Source organism: Oncorhynchus kisutch, linkage group LG16 (assembly GCF_002021735.2).
Source record: "Oncorhynchus kisutch isolate 150728-3 linkage group LG16, Okis_V2, whole genome shotgun sequence".
NCBI lineage: Eukaryota > Metazoa > Chordata > Actinopteri > Salmoniformes > Salmonidae > Oncorhynchus > Oncorhynchus kisutch.
The window spans coordinates 15,064,534-15,084,447 of record NC_034189.2 but is presented as its reverse complement, the minus strand read 5'-3'; the positions used below and the strand labels follow the sequence as shown (position 1 = coordinate 15,084,447).

Below are 19,914 nucleotides of genomic sequence, written 5' to 3'. Positions count from 1 at the left end.
TTTAGCACTGGTAAAAGATAACTGTAAAGATGTAACTGTCTTTGTGATCAATATGAGCCGCTCTTATCTTTGTGACCTTCAAACCCCATTCTTCCCACCTTCTGTAACACTTTCTCCTCTCCTCCTCTCTCCCTCCAGACCTCAGCCTCATAGTCCCTCCTGACCCTGTAGTTGCATCTGCTGGTGATGACATCATCCTTCCCTGTCATCTCTCTCCTCAAAGTAGTGCTGTTGCCATGGATATCAGGTGGTTTAAGGAGGGAGACTTCACTAACCCCCTGTATTTGTATAAGAGCAGAACGGGGGAAGAGGGGGAGGGCTATAAGGGCAGAGTGAGTCTGTTCACGCAGGAGCTGGAAAGAGGCAACTTATCGCTGCTGTTGAAGAATGTCAAGGTGTCAGATAGGGGACGCTACAAATGCCAAGCCAGCCACTTGGATTGGATCCAGGAACCAGCTGTTGCGCTTCAAGTTACAAGTAACCAAAGCTTATCAAGAGCCTAACAATTATCCAATAGAGACCCACAGTGGTGGTGTAATAATACCCATAAAACCTAGCGGTAAAACAGGGAAATGCTTCCAATCGTTTTTCCACCATTCATTTTTCCCTAAGGGGATATTAGAAACACTTAAATTAAGGGATGTGTTTTGTGTAGGCTAACCCTGGCATAACAAATTGATTTACAATGTAAATCTCTTTCGGAAAAGGTGACTTTTATCAATATATTCGGCTCTATTTAATCTCAGATTCAAAAATGCTAATTAGCATCAAAGTAGACCTCATGCAAGACTACAAATCCCTGCAAGCTCCTGCAAGTCATCTCTAGCTGACACCTTTTGCTAACAGGTATTGTGTCAATTTAAAACTTGCCCGAGACAGTTCAAAGAATTGTCAATTTAAAGAAATGTATCCAATGTATTACTACATGTAACTAACATTAGATAGTTAATCAAAATATTATTACCTTTGCCTCAATTCGGCAGTGTCGTCCAGATCATCATGGCATTTGTAATTCTTTATGATAGCCACATTAGCAGCTAAGTAGCATTTAATTTGTTGGGGGTAAATACATTGATAAAAGCCACCTTGTTATCAAAACGTCATGCCAGGGTAAGCCTACAGGAAACACAGCCCTTATTTTAAGTGTTTCTAAAATCCTCTATGGGAAAAATGTATGGTGGAATAACAATTAGAACCCTTTGCCTGTTTAATCGCTAGGTTTTATAGGTATAATGACTCTTACTGTGGAACTCTATTGTCAATGGTTTCTTACCAAATTTAGACAGAATTGGTAAAAGAGACCTGATTCATCTTTGACTCTTTCCTGAAGATGTTGACATGCTGAATCTTAGAGAAGCCAACAACTGACGTAGATTTTTTAAATTAGGCAGTTCAGAATAATCAGATACTATGCAGGAACTTTCTTGTTTTGTCTGTTGACAACTTTTTGATCAAGACTAGCCTTGGCAGAGCCACATAAAATCAGTTTTGGAATATCTTTTTGATGTATATACAGTAATTCCATCCTTGGTGATCAGAGCAGGGCAGTGTCCCCAGGATCTCCATGAGAAAGCACCACAGAGTGTTCATCCAGCTCAGCTGTAGCTCAGAGAACTGGTACCCAGAGCCTGACATGTTGTGGACAGACAGCATTGGGAAGGAGATCACCTCAGCAGAGACAGAGAGACCCAAACAGAAGGAGGGGGGCGTCCTGTACTCCATCACCAGTAACACGAGAATAGGGATGGACCAACTGGGGGGGGTCACCTGTGTGGTAATGTCAAAGGACCGGGGAACCAAGATGGAGTCTGCATCACTGCAGATGACTGGTGAGTTTAGGCACTACAATGTAGGGCCAAGTAGCCACAAACAAGTGTAAAAAATGTAAACTACTGTTGATATGACATATGATCGACCTTGACTTTGATTCTGTTTTTATGATCTAGATGTACTGCTGTGTACAGGGTTCTCTTTTTATTTTTTTGTAGGGTCATTGCCAAGTAACATTAGATCCATACCCATGGGAACAACTGGGTCTAGGGAGAACTGAGCTTCACTATAGACCTCAAAATGTGTCTAATATCAAAATGAGTCAATCATTCCAGGTCATCTGTCATATGCCCGCAATACCAAATGAATGAGGAAAATAGGCATTACCTAATTGCATTATTGCAGACTGTGGGTCAAGCAGCTTCCTATGCAGAGGTTTGCTAGGGCGTGGAGTTACCACAGCATTACACCACGTTTGAGTTCTGAAAACATTTGACAAACCTTTATTTTAGAGTGAAGTATCTACAGTTATTGACGTCTGTAAAAACAGGCAAGTTTAAACCAGAACATGAAGCATGATTCCTAAACCAAGGAACATCACCAGGGTGCCATGAATGTTTCTAAACCCAATCATCAATCAGGATCCAGTATATACACTGAACATGAATATAAATACAATATGTAAAGTTTGTCTCATGTTTCATGAGCTGAAATAAAAATCAATTTTCCATACGCACAAAAAGCTTATTTCTCTCAAATTCTGCGCACAAATCTATTTACATCCCTGTTTGTGAGCATTATTCAAATTGACTGATTTCCTCATATGAACTGTAACTCAGTAAAATCATTGAAATTGTTGCATTTATATTTTTGTTCAGTATAGTTGGGTAATGTTAATCTAGAGTCTTTTTTAACCTTAGATATTTAGGAAATTGCACCCAAAACTTACCTCTGACCCTGATTGAATCTTGTTACAGAGGAGTTCTACCTCAGCAGTCTCCCTGACCGCGTCTACATCGCTGCATTTGTGATTCCTGTGTTTCTGGCACTGGTGTGTATCACAGCATCTGTCCTCTTTGTCATGCACCAGAAAAGAGGTTGGTCTCTCTTTCTATTTTAATAAGAACGAATGTAGTATTTCTCTTGAACATCTCTATTCACATAAGGGTTTCACTGATCATTTCATTTAAGAGATATGTTTTTAACTTCCAGATATTCAGGAGAAACTGAAGCCTATTGGTAAGATCAAAAATGTCTACTTTCATTAAACTCACTTATTTAACGTATCAATAATTAATTTAATGAACAGATCTGTAGTATTCAAAATCCCAAAGTTTAACAGAATGTTTTTTCTTTACTGTTCATCAATACAGATGAAGTCATAGCAGAACTAAAAGAGAAGAAGAAAGGTATCTAAAATCCATCCTCAATATTAATATATGAAGTATTAAGCTCGGTTTCACTCAATCTTTGTATGGTTTCATATTGATTTTCTCAGAAAGATTAACGATGTTCCTCTTACAGAACTCACCAAAAAGAATCAGCTATTGGGTATGTATAACATGGTATACATAGATGTAACATTATTTGGTTCATTAATGTCAAATGCAGAATAATGTACAGTAAAAATCCATTTTGTATCAACACAGGAATAACTGGAACAATTCCAGACACCGGTAACTATATGCTCTTTTCCCAAGTCAATGTGAAATCATTTTATTATATCCCATATAGTTTTGTTCATGAGACCCATTATGTAAAACATGAATTACCTCTTTCTATACAGTTTGGACCTTAATGGTGTATCATCATGCAGGTAACACGCGCGTACACACACACACACACACACACACACACACACACACACACACACACACACACACACACACACACACACACACACACACACACAATGTATTTGAAGAGACAACTTACATATTTACTACATATATTACTTTTGGACAAATGTCTAGCACACACCAGGTTCATTTCAACTGTCAAGTGTTATAGCTTTTTTCAACTGTTAAGTGTTATAGCTTTTTTCAACAGTCAAGTGTTATAGCTTTTTTCAACGGTTATAGCTTTGTCAAACATGTATTTCTTTCAGTGGATGTGACTCTGGACCCTGACACCGCACACCCCAAACTCACTGTATCTGACGATAAAAAATGTGTCAAGTTTGGAGACCTACGGAGAGAAAGGGGCACTGAGAAGAGATTTGAGGAAAAGCAGTGTGTCTTGGGAATGGAGGGATATGATATAGGCACACATTACTGGGAGGTTGACCTGGGGGAGAAGAGCCAGTGGAGTGTTGGAGTCGCACAGGACCCAGAGAACAGAAACAACACACCAATGATTCCAGAGAATGGCTATTGGAGCATACGTTTGGAAAACGGTGTATTGAAAACAGTTGACAGGTCTTCTATTGTCCTTCCCATTGAACTGAAACCTGGAAAGCTGGGGGTGTTAGTGGACTATGAGGAGGGAAAGATAGTGTTTTTCAACGTTGAGAAGAAATGCCACATCCACTCCTTCCTTGGAAGATTTGATAAGACACTCTATCCGTTCTTTGGTCCTTTGATTGGTTGTACAGAGGAACTCAAAATCTCACCCATCCCTCGAGCTGAAAAGTGAACCTATAAAAGATTGCAGTTGTCAGGCAAGGCCATAGCATTTTTTATTCTGTCTTTAGTACCCCAAAACTCTCTGGTTTAAATTGACCATGGAGAAAATGATTGATGTGTGGAGTGCAATCCAGATTATCTTCCATTGTTTGAGTAATTATTTAGCTTTAGCTATTATTCACTTTGTTAAGATTGAGTTACTTTTAGTTACTTTTACTTATTTTGTCACAGACAAATTGATCTGAGTGTGAGATGGAATGTTTTCCCCTTTTTCATAGCTGTACTGTGTTCTAATGTTTAGATGTAACTGTATACATCTATTAAAATCTCTGTTCTGATTCTGTATATACTCAATGTTTGTAAAGTGAGTATCCCTTGCTGTAATGATGTATAGACTAACGTATTCCGTTTTGTCTCATTCATTTATCATATTTTAATGTTCATATTGTATAGCCATAGTTATTTTTAAAACAAATCATATAATCACTTTATATCCGAGACTGTTTGAACTATCATGTTGGTAGAAATATCTGTAATGATAATATGGTCCAACTAGATGTTACACTGGACAACTAACTACAGGCTTCACTGGGTCAATATATTGTGTGTCTCTGGCTAACTAGCTTGCATTCTTGGTCATTGTAAAGATTATTATCTTCAAAGTGACCAAGATAGTGTTTTTAATGTGACGGCTCGTTACCAAACTTGTTAAAACAACTTCCTATTAGCCAGTAGAAGCTAGTTGTTTCTCAATCCTAGTCATCAATAGATCCACATCCAGATACCAAATAAGATCTTGTATTTTTTATGTTTTAAAACAAAAATGCGAGTTTAATGTCACAAAATAAACTATTGAAATAATGAATGAATAATATATTAATACAGATAATGGAACACAGCGTAGATGCCTGGTTTGATGACAGCAAAGGATCATACAAATTAATCCACATTTGTTGATATTACCTATTGGAAAATTATTCACATAGCTTTGTAACACAATATGCTGTTGACAGCTGTAATCAATTATGTTTTTCTACGTTGCCGTGACGGACAAAATTGTGATTGGTTTTGCATCATTGTTCCAGGGTGGTTTAGGTTTACAGGTTTTATTTATTCGCACCAAAGAAAATAAGTGAAATATATAACACTGATGCAGGTTGGAAGACCCAAAGTGCTGATATGAAAACACCACAAAATATAAGTACAAAAATACAAGTTTGCTCAATCAGTTAAACAAAGAATATTAATTATAAATTATATACTCAGTTTACAAGAAAAAGTGTGAGAAAAAGTGTGAGAGAGAGAGAGATAAGCTACATTGAGGGGATTATTGGATAGTGTTCACTTGAAGTCATTGAGGGTTGATGATGTTTTGATAAGAATTCCACAGTATGGTGAATTGACTACGTGAGGTGCTGCAGAGAGGAGGGTGAAGATTATCACAGTCTTGTGTTATATACATAGATTTCAGAATTACCTCAAAATCCATTGAAGAGTTTAGGTAAACTGTCTGTGAGGAATTAATATTTGTAGATGATAATTGGCGTACATTCATTTTTATTTTATTTTTTATTTAACCTTTATTTAACCAGGTAGGCTAGTTGAGAACAAGTTCTCATTTTCAACGGCGACCTGGCCAAGATAAAGCATAGCAGTGTGAACAGACAACACAGAGTTACACATGGAGTAAACAATTAACAAGTCAATAACACAGTAGAAAAAAAGGGGAGTCTATATACATTGTGTTCAAAAGGCATGAGGGGGTAGGCGAATAATTACAATTTTGCAGATTAACACTGGAGTGATAAATGATCAGATGGTCATGTACAGGTAGAGATATTGGTGTGCAAAAGAGCAGAAAAGTAAATAAATAAAAACAGTATTGGGATGAGGTAGGTAAAAATGGGTGGGCTATTTACCGATAGAGTATGTACAGCTGCAGCGATCGGTTAGCTGCTCAGATAGCAGATGTTTGAAGTTGGTGAGGGAGATAAAAGTCTCCAACTTCAGCGATTTTTGCAATTCGTTCCAGTCACAGGCCGCAGAGAACTGGAACGAAAGGCGGCCAAATGAGGTGTTGGCTTTAGGGATGATCAGTGAGATACACCTGCTGGAGCGCGTGCTACGGATGGGTGTTGCCATCATGACCAGTGAACTGAGATAAGGCGGAGCTTTACCTAGCATGGACTTGTAGATGACCTGGAGCCAGTGGGTCTGGCGACGAATATGTAGCGAGGGCCAGCCGACTAGAGCATACAAGTCGCAGTGGTGGGTGGTATAAGGTGCTTTAGTGACAAAACGGATGGCACTGTGATAACTGGATGCAGTTTATCTGAGTAGAGTGTTGGAAGCAATTTTGTAGATGACATCGCCGAAGTCGAGGATTGGTAGGAATGTCGTAAATGGAGATGATATTGAGTTTTTTTAAACAAAGGTGCAGATGGAGCCAGGTAATTAGAGAGGGTGGATAGTCTTGCAAATGAATTTTTTGTATGATGAGTCAGTTGTGTAGGTGGCCCAGACAATATTATTACAGTAATTGAGATATGGATAAATTAAACTATAGTATAGAGTTAGGAAGCAAGCCTGATGAACCAAATCACAAATCTTTCTGATGAAACCAACATATTTCAACACTGCTACAGACAAATTGAATATGATCTTTCCAGTATGACTTTTCATCAATTAGAACTCAGAGGAATCTAGTGGATGTGACTTGTTCCATTTCATTCCCAACAATTGAGAGCCTCTTATCTAATTTTTTTAATATATTTTTTATTCTTATACTTACTAGTGAATACATTTGAAGATCATTTGTTTACCTGGAACCATTCAGAAAATGTGTCCATACCCCAGTTTGCTTCATTAAACATTTTTGTGTGGTAAAATCAAATTGAGGTCATCAGCAAAGAAAATGGGAAGTACTTTAGAAGACATAGCAGCAAGTGTAACCTATGTGAAATGGCTAGCTAGTTAGCGATGCGCGCTAGTAGTGCTTCAAATCGGTGACGTCACTCGCTCTGAGGCCTTTAAGTAGTTGTTTCACTTGCTCTACAAGGGCCGTGGCTTTTGTGGAGCGATGGGTAATGGTGCTTTGATGGTGACCGTTGTGAATGTGTGCAGAGGGTCTCTGGTTCGAACCTAGGTAGGGGCGAGGAAAGGGACGGAATACTGTCACACAAGGTCATTGATATAGATTATGAAAAACAAAGGTCCACTTATTGATCCCTACGGCACACCACAGGATATCAACAAAACAGGCTCTAAGTTCAAACTGTGACCTACGTTCCCTCAGTAACACTTCATTTAAGGGGTCCTTTTGACAGTGTAATAACATGTGCAATTACACTGTAACAAGTATTGCAGTTAATTTGAAACAACTCAAAGTTACACTGTGATAACAACATGTAACTGGTGGTAATTGTGGTCTGTAATTACAGAGGTGTTACACTAAATGCTTGTCAACATGCTTGTTACAAAATTGCAAATTTCCATTAAATTCACCAATCAATCATTTTGTTTATTCTCAGCTGCATCCGATATGGCGAAAACGGGATTGTCTTTTTCTTCCCTTTTTAATATTACAAGTCAGAATATAAATTGACAAAACATTAACTATTAAAAATGCAACATAGGGTCTCATGGGTCCCTTCTGTGTCTTGTTCTGTTTCTTGTTAGCATTTTCCCATCCTGGAGTCTGAGACGTTGTGGGAATCTGCTATCATCATTATCATGATTTCTTTCATTTGGGGTTTAGGCCTATAGAAGGCCTAGCTATCTAGTTGTTGAATTATCCAGCTAGCATTATACAATTAGTGGTGCTTGCTAACAATAATAAGCTAGCTGTTGTTTACATTGAAAAGGAACTACTCATAGGTGTGTTGAAACAAATAACTAACTATCTAGCTAATGTTAACATGCTGGTTGTGTCTTACGTATACCCCTTGGGTATGGACACCCTGAAAACAAAGTTCAGGGAAGATTCATTTCTAGCAGAGAGACAGGCAGTGCTGCATCAGTCATGTTGAAAATGTGATCTTGTACAATGTTGCACAGGGAAGAAATGGAATACAACACCATGATACTTTTTTACATTTGCCAACTGCTTTACAATACCCATATTTATGATTATTTGTCCTAAGTCTGTATTTTATAAGGATAATGAAACTGTAAGACTGACACATCTCAACATCCTCATAACCTGCCATTGGATACAAAATTGTGCATGTTAAGTTTTATTCAAATACTGTATGGAAAAGTATTTATCTATTTACTATTTGTTCTATTCAGCACTTCAAAAATATTGTTTTTGTATATGTATCTTGTGTCCTTTGCTGTTGGACTTGATGGTGAGACTATCATTATCTGATTTATTGGTGACTAAACTAAATGTTCTCATTGTATTCCATAGAAAACATATTTTGCATGAATGGCTCAGGGGTGAAAGATGTGTGAAACCTCAATTAATGTGCAATTAAAGGTTCTGGACATAAGACAGGGGCATTACAAGTGTTAGAGTTAGAGTTTAAACAAAATCGCCATGTACTTGTGAAAATAGCACCAAAAACCTTATTTCGGATATTTATTACACCCACTCCACACAGCTAGACAGAGTTGAACCACCTCAGGCTGTCATTCTGTTGGAACAAACAGAAATCACACTCCTCTTCTGTGACATGGATGTTTGGGAATGATATTAAGAGAGAGGGTCATGTACAAGCTGAAGTGTGTGTGTGTGGGTGTGCGTGTGTGTGTGTGTACTTTGGCCTTTGGGACTTAGGTAAGGAAATTACAATTCAAATGGAGAGAGAAGGAGAGAGACAGGAAAGAGAGAGAGGACTAGATCACATTTCACTCATGGTGAAACTCAAAAGTATAACTTTTTGGACGAGATGGGTTCCATTATGCATGGCAAAAACCATACACTGCATTCCACAGGAAGAACCTTATACCAATGGTCAAGCATGGTGGTGATAGTGTGGTTTGGGGATGCTTTACTGCCTCAGGACCTGGATGACTTGCCTTAATAGAAGAAACCACGATTTCTGCTATGTATCAGATAATTCCACAAGAGAATGTCAGGCCGTCCGTCTGTGAGTTGAAGCTGAAGCTTAATCAATGCTGGGTCATGTAGCAAGACAATGATCCAAAAACACAATCAAGTCTATGCGAAAATGGCTAAAAAGCAACACATTTGTTGTTTTGGAATGGCCTAGTCAAAGTTCAGACCTAATCACAATTGAGATGTTGCAAGACTTGAAATAAGCAGTTCATGCTTGAAAACCCACAAATGTGGCTGAGTTAAAGCAGTTCTGCATGGAAGAGTGGGCCAACATTCCTCTACAGTAACATGAGAGACTGATCAACTACAGGAAGCTTTTGGTTGGAGTTATTGTTGCTAAAGGTGGCACAACCAGTTATTGAGTGTAAGGGGGCGATTACTTTTTCACACAGGGGCAAAGGGGTGTTGCTTAACTTTTTTTATGAAATACATGAAATAAGTATATCATTGTTGTGTAACTTGTTCACTTATGTTCCCTTTATCTAATATTAGATTTTGGTTGAAGAGCTGATAAAATTCTGGTAAAAATAGTCAAAGATTTTCATCACACTGTAGTAATGAAGAGACCAGTGGTGATTTTAGGGGTTGCATGCTATCAAAGTCACTACACAACACTAAACAATACGTTAATTGCACTATAACAGTGACAAACTGCACATACACACAACTGTTAGGGCCTACATAAAGCTGTCCCAACAGCAGAGTCCCAACTGCAGTCCCAAAACCTTACCACTGTTACACCTGGCTATCAGCAGAGCATTGTCTGGCAGTGAAACAGTTCATTCAACCTCATTTACTGCCTTTTAAAACAACAAAGCTGAATTGCTAACTTGCTTAAACTGACTTGCCTGGTTTCTACTCACAATTGAGATGTACAAACTATGGCACAATGGGATGACAAGCCGATAACACGCAGTCTTATTTCGATTAAGATATTAATGAGCAAGCTAGGATGGACGTAGTCAGCATAACTATTTGTTCAGCACTTTTGAAATGTACATCTACAGAATTCAGAACGTGGGCCGGTCTTACAGTGTTCTCCTTGTACACATAGTCATAACCGTAGGATAAATAAAGGGGGCATATAAGCAGATAATGAAAGCTCTTACAATATTCTATGATCACATTTCTCTAAAACAGACTATAGGCTACATGTGCACCACCAAGTCAGAACAGTAGGCTAACTTATGAATGGGAAAGGGACCAAATTATTGGGGTGAGGCACATGGGCTACTAACAGCTTACTACACAACACACACTTAACTTCCGGCGCCGACTTAGATGCCCGCCTCGCTTTGCGTTCTTAGGAAACTATGCAGTATTTTTTTTTTGTGTGTGTGTTATTTCTTACATTGGTACCCCAGGTAATCTTAGGTTTTATTACATACAGTCGGGAGGAACTATTGGATATAAGAGCAACGTCAACTCACCATCATTACGACCAGGAATACGACTTTCCCAAAGCGGATCCTCTGTTTTGCCCACCACCCAGCACAATGGATCGGATCCCAGCGGGTGAACCAAAACAATGCCGTAAAAGGGGTAGACAGAGCAGTCTTCTGGTCAGGCACCATAGACGGGCACATTGCGCACCATTCAAGAGCATACCACTCGCCAATGTCCAGTCTCTTGACAACAAGGTTAATGAAATCCAAGTACGGGTAGCATTCCAGAGGGACATCAGAGACTGTAACATTCTTTGCTTCACGGAAACATGGCTCAGTCGAGAAACGCTATCGGAGTCAGTACAGCCAGCGCGTTTCTTTACGCATTGCACCGACAGAAACAAGCATCTTTCTGCTAAGAAGAGGGGCGGGGGGGTATGCCTTATGATTAACGAGATGCGGTGTGATCATAGCAACATACAGGAACTCAAGTCCTTCTGTTCACCTGACTTAGAATTCCTCACAATCAAATGTCGACTGCATTATCTACCAAGGGAATTCTCTTCGATTATAATCACAGCCGCATATATTCCCCCCCAAGCAGACACATCGATGGCCCTGACCAAACTTAATTTGACTCAATGTAAACTGGAAATCATATATCCTGAGGCTGCATTGGGATTTTAACAATGCTAATCTGAAAACAAGACTCCCTAAATTCTATCAGAATATCGATATATCGTACCAGGGCTGGTAAAACTCTGGATCATTGTTATTCTAACTTCTGCAATGCATATAAGGCCCTCCCCAGCCCTTCTTTCAGAAAAGCTGACCACAACTCCATTTTGTTGCTTCCAGCTTCGGCGATGTCGCTCCCATAGCAACTACTAAAACATTCCCAAACCAGAATCCGTGGATTGATGGCAGGATTCGCACGAAACTGAAAGCACGAACCACTGCTTTTAACCAGGGCAAGGTGACCGGAAACATGACCGAATACAAACAGTGTAGCTATTCCTCCTCACCTCAAGGAAATCAAACAAGCTAAGTGTCAGTATAGAGACAAAGTAGAGTCGCAATTCAACGGCTGTTACGGTTTTCTTCCGTCGAAGGAGAGTCGGACCAAAATGCAGCGTGGTACATACATGTTTAATAATGATGAAAAACGAACAATACAAAAACAACAAACGGAACGTGAAAACCTATACAGCCATTTTTTTTATTCTTATAAAAAATTATTTATTACCTTCAATACCATTCATTCTTTACAACTCATAATTTTCATACATACTCCAACAATGGTATTTTAATTTAACTAAACAAAAAACCCAAACAAAACCTCAGGGGAGCATCTTCCCTCCCCGTCACCCTACAAACTACCTTTCCCCATCTCCCCGTCCCTAATCTATCCCCTTACAAATCTAAATGACACCCAGCCCTAAACCCCCCTTCCACCTCTCCCGAGCAGCATGCTGCCCCCACTTCCTCTCCTCCCTCTTCATCCTCCCCCTCAAATCTCCTTCCACCCTCCTCACTATCCCTTCCAACCCCCAGTCTCTCCCTGTCTTCACCATGTTCTGCCTGGCTTCCCACAGCCCCCGTTTAAAGAGACTCATGAGAAGCCAGAGCAGAAACCTGTCCCTATCCGTCCCTCTCGCTCTCCCTACACCTCTCTCTAACCTGGCCCACGTCAATACAAAATCCCCCCTTACCAAACCTAACAACACCCGTGCCCTAGCCCATACTACTCCGGCAAAGGCACAGTCCCAAAAGACATGGCGCACAGTCTCCTCCCTGCCACAAGAGGATCTTGGACAGGTGGGGGATTGCACCAAACTATACCGGTACATGATGGAACGTACCGGCAAGCACTTATGGAGGCTCAACCAATTCAGGTCCTTGAGCCTGTTGTCCAGACCCCCCCCGTTGTCCAGACCCCGCGGACTCCCTGCCTTTCTGACCTCCTCGTACAGGTGCCTGTGATCTAAACCTACACGGGCAACTTCAACCTCAGGGTGCACACGCAGCCACTTGGCAGCATGACCAAAGTGCCATGGCAGCTGTTCCGCCCGAGGACCCGTGCTAGACCACACCATTACGCTTCTCGCCTGATACGAGAAGAACACCCGCAGGAGGTAACCGGACGGGTGTATCACTGGATGAGCAAGCTCCGTTAACAAGAAAGAAACAAAAATTGTGTCCGGCTTGAGGGGGAAATGTGGCACCCCCCTACCTCCCTCCCCGATGGGACAGATCATGCGTGCCCTGGCGACCCACTCGCACCTGCCACTCCACATGAACTGAAACACAAGCCTCACTAGAGGCCTTCTCAGACAAGCTGGCAATGGGTAGATGTACGCCAAATACAAAAGAAACAGCAACACATCCACCTTTAGGACCAGGACTTTGCCCATAAAAGACAAATACCTAGCCTTCCACATTGCTAGCTTCCTCTGTACCACTGCGATACGCATGTTCCAGTTTAGCGTCGCTGAGCCGGAGGTCTCAAAATGGACCCAGAGAATCCTCAGGGCTCCCTCACAGAGAAATAACCCCCCCGGGCACATCCGTTCTACCGCGCAATCTACCGAAAAACTTGACAGAAGACTTTGCATGGTTCAGAACCGCTCCCGACGCTCGGGTGAAATCCCCAAAGATGGCAAGGGACCTTGTCAGGCACGAGTCCTTGCACAGCAGCAAGGAAGTGTCGTCGGCGTACTGAGTCATCTTAACACGCAGCCCACCACTTCCAGGGATCAACAAGCCTTCCACCCCTGTGTCTGCCCTAATGGCAGCCCCCAGAGGCTCCATGTACAGAACAAAGAGGAGAGCCGAAAGTGGGCACCCCTGCCTGACCCCAGACGAGAGGTCAAAAACGTCACCCAAGTGACTATTTACACTAACACGGCACCCCGCTCCAACATCAAATCAAATCAAATTTATTTATATAGCCCTTCGTACATCAGCTGATATCCCAAAGTGCTGTACAGAAACCCAGCCCAAAACCCCAAACAGCAAGCAATGCAGGTGTAGAAGCACGGTGGCTAGGAAAAACTCCCTAGAAAGGCCAATACCTAGGAAGAAACCTAGAGAGGAACCAGGCTATGTGGGGTGGCCAGTCCTCTTCTGGCTGTGCCGGGTGGAGATTATAACAGAACATGGTCAAGATGTTCAATGTTCATAAATGACCAGCATGGTCGAATAATAATAAGGCAGAACAGTTGAAACTAGAGCAGCAGCACAGTCAGGTGGAAGTTGAAACTGGAGCAGCAGCATGGCCAGGTAGCATATAATGTACGAATCCATCCTATGAACTTCTCCCCAAATCCTAATCGACCTAACACTCTGAATAAAAATGATCTATTCACGCGATCAAAGGCTTTCGCCTGATCTAGCGCTGCTACCATTAAAGGCAGTCCTCTATCTTCAACCCAAGCGATGGAGTCCCTGATTAACTGTAGGTTCCATCTAATAGAGCGGCCCTCTACCCCGCACGTCTGATCCTCATGAACGACGTAGGGAAGGGCTGTGCGCAACCGGTCTGCTAAAACCTTTGCAAGTAGCTTGTAATCTACGCACAGCATGGTCAACGGCCGCCAGTTGCCAAGGTCTGTTACTTCCCCCTTCTTATATAAAAGTGACAGCACACCAACAGCCATTGATCCCCCCGGGACCCCCGTCTCAAGGATGGCCTTCAAGACTTCGAGGACCACTGGTCCAAGTATACCCCAAAACTTGAGATAAAACTCAGCCGGCAGCCCATCCATCCCAGGCACCTTCCCTTTTTCCCATCCTCCTAAGAGCGCTCTCAACCTCTTCTAGTGAAATCTGGGCCTCCATCACTTCTCTAATGTCCTCCGGCAACCGCCTGGACAAGTGTTCTAAAAACACATTTCCCTGCTCTACATCTATTTCCCTTTCCTTAAATAAACCTTGGAAATGATCAGTTGTCACCCTGACCATATCCTCTGGTTCTCTAACTATACTACCATTTTCTTCCCTAACGCCATGCATTACCTTCCTACTCTGTCTGGCCCTAACCGACTTAAAGAACATAGCGGAACAAGTCTCATTGTGTTCTAGAAAGCCACTATGCGCACGCTCCAGGAAAGCTCGAGCCTTCCGCTCCTGCAACTCCCTGAGCTGCGCCTTTAGGGTAGCGGATCTCTCCCAGTCAAACGACCCGCCGAGGTTGCCTGCCTCGTACTCGAGTTCAATTAACCTTTGGATACGATCCACCTCCCTCCTCTCCTCCCTTTTTTTCCTCTTGCAATACCCTATTATAAAAGCCCTAATCCTCACCTTAACTAATTCCCACCACTCTAACACCCCCTCGCACATGGACCGGAGGCCTTCAAGCCTCCAAAAGAAACCATAAAACCCGTCAACAAAAGCCTGCTCCTCCAGCACATCCCGATCTAACTTCCAGTACCCCCTACCAAAGAGGCAGACTGGCGACCCCATCTGCAGGAGCACCCCGTCGTGATCCGAAAAGAAAACAGGCAACAGCCGCCCAGACAACTTACCCAAAGACCTGGGTACAAAAATATAGTCGAGCCTCCGCTCAACCCCCCTGGAGTTGCGCCATGTAGGACCGGCCATTTTCGGAGTAGTGTGCAGACCACCATCTATCAGACCATGGCAAGCCATTAGCCTGGTAATGGCGCCTGCACTGCTATCCCACCCCCCCTATTCCTAAATCTGTATTAAAATCCCCCCTATCACTAATTTCCTATTTGTGACACACAGGGGCGTCAGACAGTCGACCATCTCCCTCCTGTCTGCCACCACCTGTGGCCCATACACCACCACTAATCAAAATTTACAATCCCTTATCGTGACATCCACCCCTATAACCCTCCCTTGCATTACCACAAAAGAATCCTCCACTTTTACCTCCCTGTGCCCACACAAAATCCCTACCCCCGATGAGTGCACCCCCCCAATACCCCAAACAGACTCCCCCTTGTCCCACTCCCTCTTACACCTACTAACATCCCCTCCATCCCTCAGGTGAACCTCCTGTAAAAAACAAAAATCAAACCCCACACCCTCCAAATAACTAAAAACCGCCCTCTTAACAAAATCCCTTAAACCCCTTACATTTAAACTAACAAAAGTAAAATTAGACCCCATGAAATAATAAAATAAAAACATGTAATACACTCAAATACTAAACCCAGACAGAAAAAATAAATAAAACAGGAGACTCACCCGATGCTCCCCTGCTCCATATCTACCGGTGAAAACACCATAAGTACTCCCGACATCCCCCCCTCTTCCTCCATCTCACCAACCCAGGATGCAGGAATAGTGTTTGGCTCCGGGGTGCCCTGCACCCTGGGTCTACCCCCACACTCCTCCCCCACCCCAGTGGTGCAGCTGGTTTGGAAAAAAAAAAAAATCGGGGAGGCTGAGTCCCCAAACAAAAAACTCCCCACCTCCTCCTGTACCCAGTCCTGAGTCTTGTTAGGTGTGTCCCCACCCAACAGAAGTTGAGGGCCTGGGGAAACCAGCAGCAACCCAGAGGTTTCTCCCACCCCCATCACTCTCTTGGCCATCCCCTCCCTCTCACTGTCGGCCAATCGCACCCTCCTCTTCATTCTCTTCTTTGGTGATGGCGGCAGTGGAGAGATACCACCCTCCCCCCGCCAGCTCCTCCACCATACCCCTCATCTCTTCCACCAGGGCACTTTCCCCCCAGTCCACTTGCTCTTCCACCGTCTCCAACACTCCTCCCTCGCTTTCTTCTCTCTCATGCTCCTCCACTCGGTTGCCTTCTTCCACCGCTTTTCCTGGTTCTCCCACTCCCGTGCCTTCCGTTTCCTTCTCTCTTCCATCCGCCTCTTCTTGCTCCTCCTCCTTCCTTGCGGCCTTCCCCTCTGGACCTGTACTCTGGTCATGAGGCGTGCTTCCTTCCCCTCCTCTTCTTCCCCCATCCCCCGCTCCTGCCCCCCCCCCCCCCAGCCGTAGACGCATATGACCTCTGACGAGCCGGGCACCCCCGCCACAGGTGTGCTGACGATCCACACCCGTGGCACGCCTTAGGCTTGTCACAATCCCTCGCCTCATGTTCCTCAGATCCACAAAATCTGCATTTTCTTGTGCTGCACGAGGCGAAAATGTGGCCGTAGGCCATACAGCGCCTGCAAAATGGGGGCTGACGTGTATAAAACAACGTCCCCCTGTCAGCCCCTAGGGAGAACATAGCAGGAGGATGGAGGTAGCCACCATGTCCCTTTGGATCCTCCCTGAGGAGGGCCTGGAAGCCTCTCCTCCCATTCCAAAACCCAAGGGAGTCTTTGAGGTGCCTTGCTGAGGAGACGTTATCCATGTATCTCCCCAGAAAGGCCCTCACCTCTTCGTCCTTAGCGTATGGGTTGTAAATATTGACAGTTACAACCCTAAAGTTGTTCTTCGCCAGGCTTGTTATTTCATAGTGGCTCATCGGCCTCTCACCTCCCACTGCTCTTGCCCTTCTCAGGATATCATCGTGTTTCTCCTCTGTATATAGTGCCACGTCGTATGCTCCCTCCAACGAGTTGCCTTGGAAACAAAACACGTCCTTCACCATCAGCTTTAGAATCCCCATCAATATTATCCTTCCAAAAGTTTCCCGTCCTAAAGGCTCCAACTCCTTTTCCTTCCAAGCGAACCGAATCGTGTTGGCCAGCCCAATCCCAGGGACCGACCATGTTGATGGATTTAGCACCATCTCCGCAAGGAGAATGGCGCTCGTTCTCTTCTCTTCTAAAACAATGAAAAAATAAAAACCAAAGTGACTGAGCCTATCTGGTGCAAACTAACACAGAGACAGGAACAATCACCCACGAAACACTCAAAGAATATGGCTGCCTAAATATGGTTCCCAATCAGAGACAACGATAATCACCTGCCTCTGATTGAGAACCACCTCAGGCAACCATAGACTTTTCTAGACAACCCTACTAAGCCACAATCCCAATACCTACTAAAACCCCAATACAAAAACACACCACAAAATAAACCCATGTCACACCCTGGCCTGACCAAATAAAGAAAGAAAACACAAAATACTAAGACCAGGGCGTGACAACGGCTCAGACACAAGAGGTATGTGGCAGGGTCTACAGTCAATCACGGATTACGAAAAGAAAACCAGCCCTGTCATGGACCAGTATGTCTTGCTCCCAGACAGACTAAACAAATTCTTTGCTCGCTTTGAGGACAATACAGTGCCACTGACACGGCCCACTACCAAAACCTACAGACTTTCCTTCACTGAAGAAGATGTGAGTAAAACATTTAAACGTGTTAACCTTCGCAAGGCTGCAGGCCCAGACGGTGTCCCTAGCCGCATCCCCAGAGCATGCGGAGACCAGCTGGCTGGTGTCTTTACGGACATATTCAATCAATCCTTATCCCAGTCTGCTGTTCCCACATGCTTCAAGAGGGCCACCATTGTTCCTGTTCCCATGAAAGCTAAGGTAACGGAGCTAAATTACTATCGCCCCGTAGCACTCACTTCCGTCATCATGAAGTGCTTTGAGAGACTAATCAAGGACCATATGACCTCCACCTTACATGACACCCTAGATCCACTCCAATTTTCTTACCGCTCCAATAGATCCACAGACGCAATCGCAATCACACTGCACACTGCCCTAACCCATCTGGACAAGAGGAATACCTATGTGAGATTGCTGTTCATCGACTACAGCTCAGCATTTAATACCATAGTACTCTCGTCATCAAGCTCGAGACCCTGGGTCTTGACCCCGTCCTGTGCAACTGGGTACTGGACTTCCTGACGGGCCGCCCCCAGGTGGTGAGGGTAGGTAAGAACATCTCCTCCCCGCTGATCCTCAACACTGGGGCCCCACAAGGGAGCGTTCTAAGCCCTCTCCTGTACTCCCTGTTCACCCACGACTGCGTGGCCATGCATGCCTCCAACTCAATCATCAAGTTTGCAGACGACACTACAGTGGTAGGCTTGATTACCAACAACGATGAGACGGCCTACAGGGAGGAGGTGAGGGCCCTCAGTGTGGTGTCAGGAAAATAACCTCACACTCAGTGTCAACAAAACAAAGGAGATGATCGTGGACTTCAGGAAACAGCAGAGGGAGCACCCCCCTATCCACATCAATTGGACAGTAGTGGAGAGGGTTGTAAGTTTAAGTTCCTCGGCGTACACATCAAGGACAAACTGAATTGGTCCAACCACACAGACAGTGTGATAAAGAAGGCGCAGCAGCGCCTCTTCAACCTCAGGAGGCTCAAGAAATTAGCTTGTCACCAAAAGCACTCAAACTTTTAGAGATGCACAATTGAGAGCATCCTGTCGGGCTGTATCCCTGCCTGGTACGGCAACCACAACCATAAGGCTCTCCAGACGGTAGTGAGGTCTAGACAACGCATCACCGGGGGCAAACTACCTGCCCTCCAGGACACCTACACCACCCGATGTCACAGGAAGGCCATAAAGATCATCAAGGACAACAACCACCCGAGCCACTGCCTGTTCACCCCGCTATCATCCAGAAGGCAAGGTCAGTACAGGTGCATCAAAGCAGGGACCAAGAGACTGAAAAACAGTGAGTGGCTGCTGCCAACATACTGACTCAACTCCAGACACTTTAATAATGGAAAAAGTGATGTAAAAAATGTATCACTAGCCACTTTAAACAATGCCACTTAATATAATGTTTATATGCCCTACATTACTCATCTCATATGTATATACTGTACTCGATACCATCTACTGCATCTTGCCTATGCCGTTCTGTACCATCACTCATTCATATATGTTTATGTACATATTCCTCATCCCTTTACACTTGTGTGTATAAGGTAGTAGTTGTGAAATTGTTAGGTTAGATTACTCGTTGGTTATTACTGCATTGTTGGAACTAGAAGCACAAGCATTTCGTTACACTCGCATTAACATCTGCTAACCATGTGTATATGACAAATAAAATTGGATTTGATTTGATTACATATCTCCCTGCCATATTACAGAATTTATGCAGCAGCATGCAAAACATTTTTTGGACTCACTGTGTTGTGCTGTGCTCACTTGAACAGGAAGGTG

The 19,914-nt window shown here is 43.4% G+C and overlaps 1 protein-coding gene across 2 annotated transcripts; it reads left to right on the top strand.

Moving 5' to 3' along the window:
* Positions 1-113: 113 nt before the first annotated feature.
* LOC109887907 (butyrophilin subfamily 1 member A1-like) lies at positions 114-4,748 on the top strand. Of its 2 annotated transcripts, none has more exons than XM_020479166.2 (9): positions 114-477; positions 1,539-1,829; positions 2,748-2,867; positions 2,983-3,009; positions 3,144-3,179; positions 3,295-3,321; positions 3,420-3,446; positions 3,557-3,586; positions 3,878-4,748. In XM_020479166.2, exons 1-9 carry the CDS (start codon positions 237-239, stop codon positions 4,402-4,404), a joined length of 1,326 nt encoding a protein of 441 aa, XP_020334755.1. In that variant the 5' UTR covers positions 114-236; the 3' UTR covers positions 4,405-4,748. The 2 variants fall into 2 exon arrangements, with proteins under 2 accessions (XP_020334755.1, XP_020334756.1); XM_020479167.2 differs by having other exon boundaries at positions 133-477; positions 1,517-1,829.
* The last annotated feature ends 15,166 nt before the right edge of the window (positions 4,749-19,914 follow it).